This window comes from Otolemur garnettii, unplaced genomic scaffold (assembly GCF_000181295.1).
Source record: "Otolemur garnettii isolate 467f Iridium unplaced genomic scaffold, OtoGar3 scaffold00211, whole genome shotgun sequence".
NCBI classification, from domain to species: Eukaryota; Metazoa; Chordata; class Mammalia; order Primates; family Galagidae; genus Otolemur; species Otolemur garnettii.
The window spans coordinates 770745-773234 of NW_003852606.1; the positions used below are offsets into that span (position 1 = coordinate 770745).

Sequence of the window (2490 nt, forward strand, 5' to 3'; positions counted from 1 at the left end):
AGAGTGCTAAGATTACAGGGGTGAGCCACTGTCCCTGGCCCTCCTAGTCCCTCCTACTACAGAATTGTCCTGTCTGGTGCGCATTGACAAGGACCTCCAAGGCCTGACACAGTTCTTTTGGTTACCTATGTAGACAATAAGCGGTCTGAATGTAAAAGTAGCTTGTTATGTCTTTAGGAGCTGAATTGGTCTGGGCCAATTGGTCTAGACCAACATCTTGCTTGGTCTGGGCCTTGCCAAGTGTGTGAGCCTACTGATGAATAAATATTCTGTTATTTTTATTATCGTTATCTTTGACCTAGACTGACCTCTTCCTGGATTTTCTCAAAGACAAGACACACAAGCCAGAGGAAATTCTTCATTTTATTTCTGTTCATAACCACCCTCCCTCACCTAGATGCAGCCCCACCCCCAACACCTTCACAAAACACTGATTTTCTCCCAGAGCTAAAATGAACACCCAGTCACCAACAATGGCTGTCCCCACCCTGTCCCTCCTCACACCTGCCTGCATATCCACCTGCTCTGCAAACTTGGCCACATTTTGGCTCCCTCCCTCCCACATCTTGGCATGACTTTTTGCTTCTATTATATGAGTCCCCTTCCTGAATCCCTCCCTGACTTATGTTCTCATTGGCATAGTCATTCTGCATCTGCTCCCCTACTCTATCCCATGCCCACTCCACCCACCACTGAAAACCACTTGCAAGAAACCAGATTTGAGATTCAAGAGACTAGGTTTCCCAGGTCCCCCTGCTACCTGTGTTCCCTTGTGGAGATTCCCCTATTTTTGGCTGCTACTTGAAGATGTTACTTGTAAATGCTAAGGCCAAATATTCCCTGATTCCTTGATTCTGGGGAAGGAAAGGAGAAGCACAGCTCAGAAATGGGCAAAAAGAGGCAATGAGTACAAAAGGGAGGAGGGTCTGGAATGAAACTGGGGACAGAGGGTGCTGGAGAGAGCCCTCCCCCTGGCCCCACACATAGAAGTAAGCCATAGTTGAAGGCCAGCCCATGGCCCCCACCCGACTAGCTGCTGCGCGTCCTCTGGCTCCGAGCCTTGTACACTTCAATGAGCAGGTCCTTGACATACTGGATCTCACGCTCCACTGACTCAGCCCTCTCCCGCAGCTCACGGTTCCGTGCCTCCAGCCCCTGGCACTCGCCTTCCAGGGCCTCACCCTCTGCCCGCTTCCTCTGGCGGTATCTCAGAGCAGCCGACTTGTTCTGGTCTCTCTTCTTTTGCTTGCGGTCCCCTCGGGTGGTGGCAGGATTGTGGTAGGGGGCTGGGCGAGAGGGTTGAGGCGGAGGAGGTGGAGGTGGCTGTTGTGGGGGGGGCAGGGGTGCCAACCCCGCCTCCCCCTGACTGGCCTCACCACGGCAATAGATAGCCAGCAAGTCCAGTGTGTCCAGGGCAGGAGGCTGAGGAAGGTCAAAGGTGGGGAGGGGGAGAGGGAGAGAGGGGACAGGTGGCGGTGGCGGTGGCGGTGGCGGTGGTGGTGGTGGTGGTAGTTGTAGTGGTGGGGAGGGTGGCGGGAGAAGTGGGCCATCGAGGAAGAAGTCTTCCATCTGTTCCAACTCCTTCTTAAGGAGAGAAGTCATGGCTTCCAGGTCAGGTGGGGATGGAGAAGGTGGAGGGAGGGCTGGGGGGAAGGGGGACTCCAGAGGGAGGAGGGCTGTAAAGTCAACTCGCTCAGTCATCCAGTCAGAGAAGCCATCACCTAGGATTGAAGAGGGGGCATAAAGTTCCCTAAGTTTCTAATCCTCCACCCAAACAAGTACTCACTCACATCTGTCTCATTCAGGCTCATGTGTCCCATTCATTCAGTAATTTAACCAACCAGTCAATCATCAAACTTGTCAATAAACCAACCAACAAACCATTCAACAACCAGTCAGCCTACTACATCAATCAATCAACCAACCAATGAACCAGTTGGCCATGCAACCAAGAAATCAGCTAATGAAAGAATATGTCACCCAACTAATGGCCCAACCAATAGTCAATCAACTATTTCCTCAAACATTCTAGTATCTCCTTTACTGAGTAGCCTCTATCTGTAGTGTCTCTAATTTACTCTCTGGTTTACTCTTTTTGTTTCTTCTTTTTCTTGAGAAAGAGTCTCTCTTGCTCAGGCTAGCGTCCAGTGGTGTCATCATACAGCTCAATCCAACTTCAAATTCCTGGTCTTAAGTGATCCTTCTGAGTTCAGTCTTCCAAGTAGCTGAGACTATAGGTTCCTGCCACCACAATGGGCTAATTTTTTGCTTTTTGTAGACATCAAGTCTTGCTACTGTCCAGACTGGTCTCAAAATTCATGGCCTTAAACAATCCTTCTGCCCCAGCTTCCCAAAGGTTTATTCTTTTTTTTGAGACAGGAGCCTCAAGCTGTCCCCCTGGGTAGAGTGCCATAGCATCTCAGCTCACAGCAACCTCCAACTCCTGGGCTCAAGCGAGTCTCCTGCCTCAGCCTCCCAAGTAGCTGGGAC

The 2490-nt window shown here is 50.8% G+C and overlaps 1 protein-coding gene across 2 annotated transcripts in view; it reads right to left on the bottom strand.

Annotated features, from left to right (window-relative positions):
• Positions 1–361: 361 nt before the first annotated feature.
• ATF5 (activating transcription factor 5) overlaps positions 362–2490 on the bottom strand; it is a 4781-nt gene continuing 2652 nt past the window's right edge. For both annotated transcript variants that reach the window (XM_023507880.1, XM_003801464.3), the window contains exon 3: positions 362–1721. In XM_023507880.1, coding sequence (XP_023363648.1) covers positions 1030–1721 — 692 coding nt within the window. In that variant the 3' untranslated portion in view covers positions 362–1029. The remainder of the gene's footprint in view (positions 1722–2490) is intronic.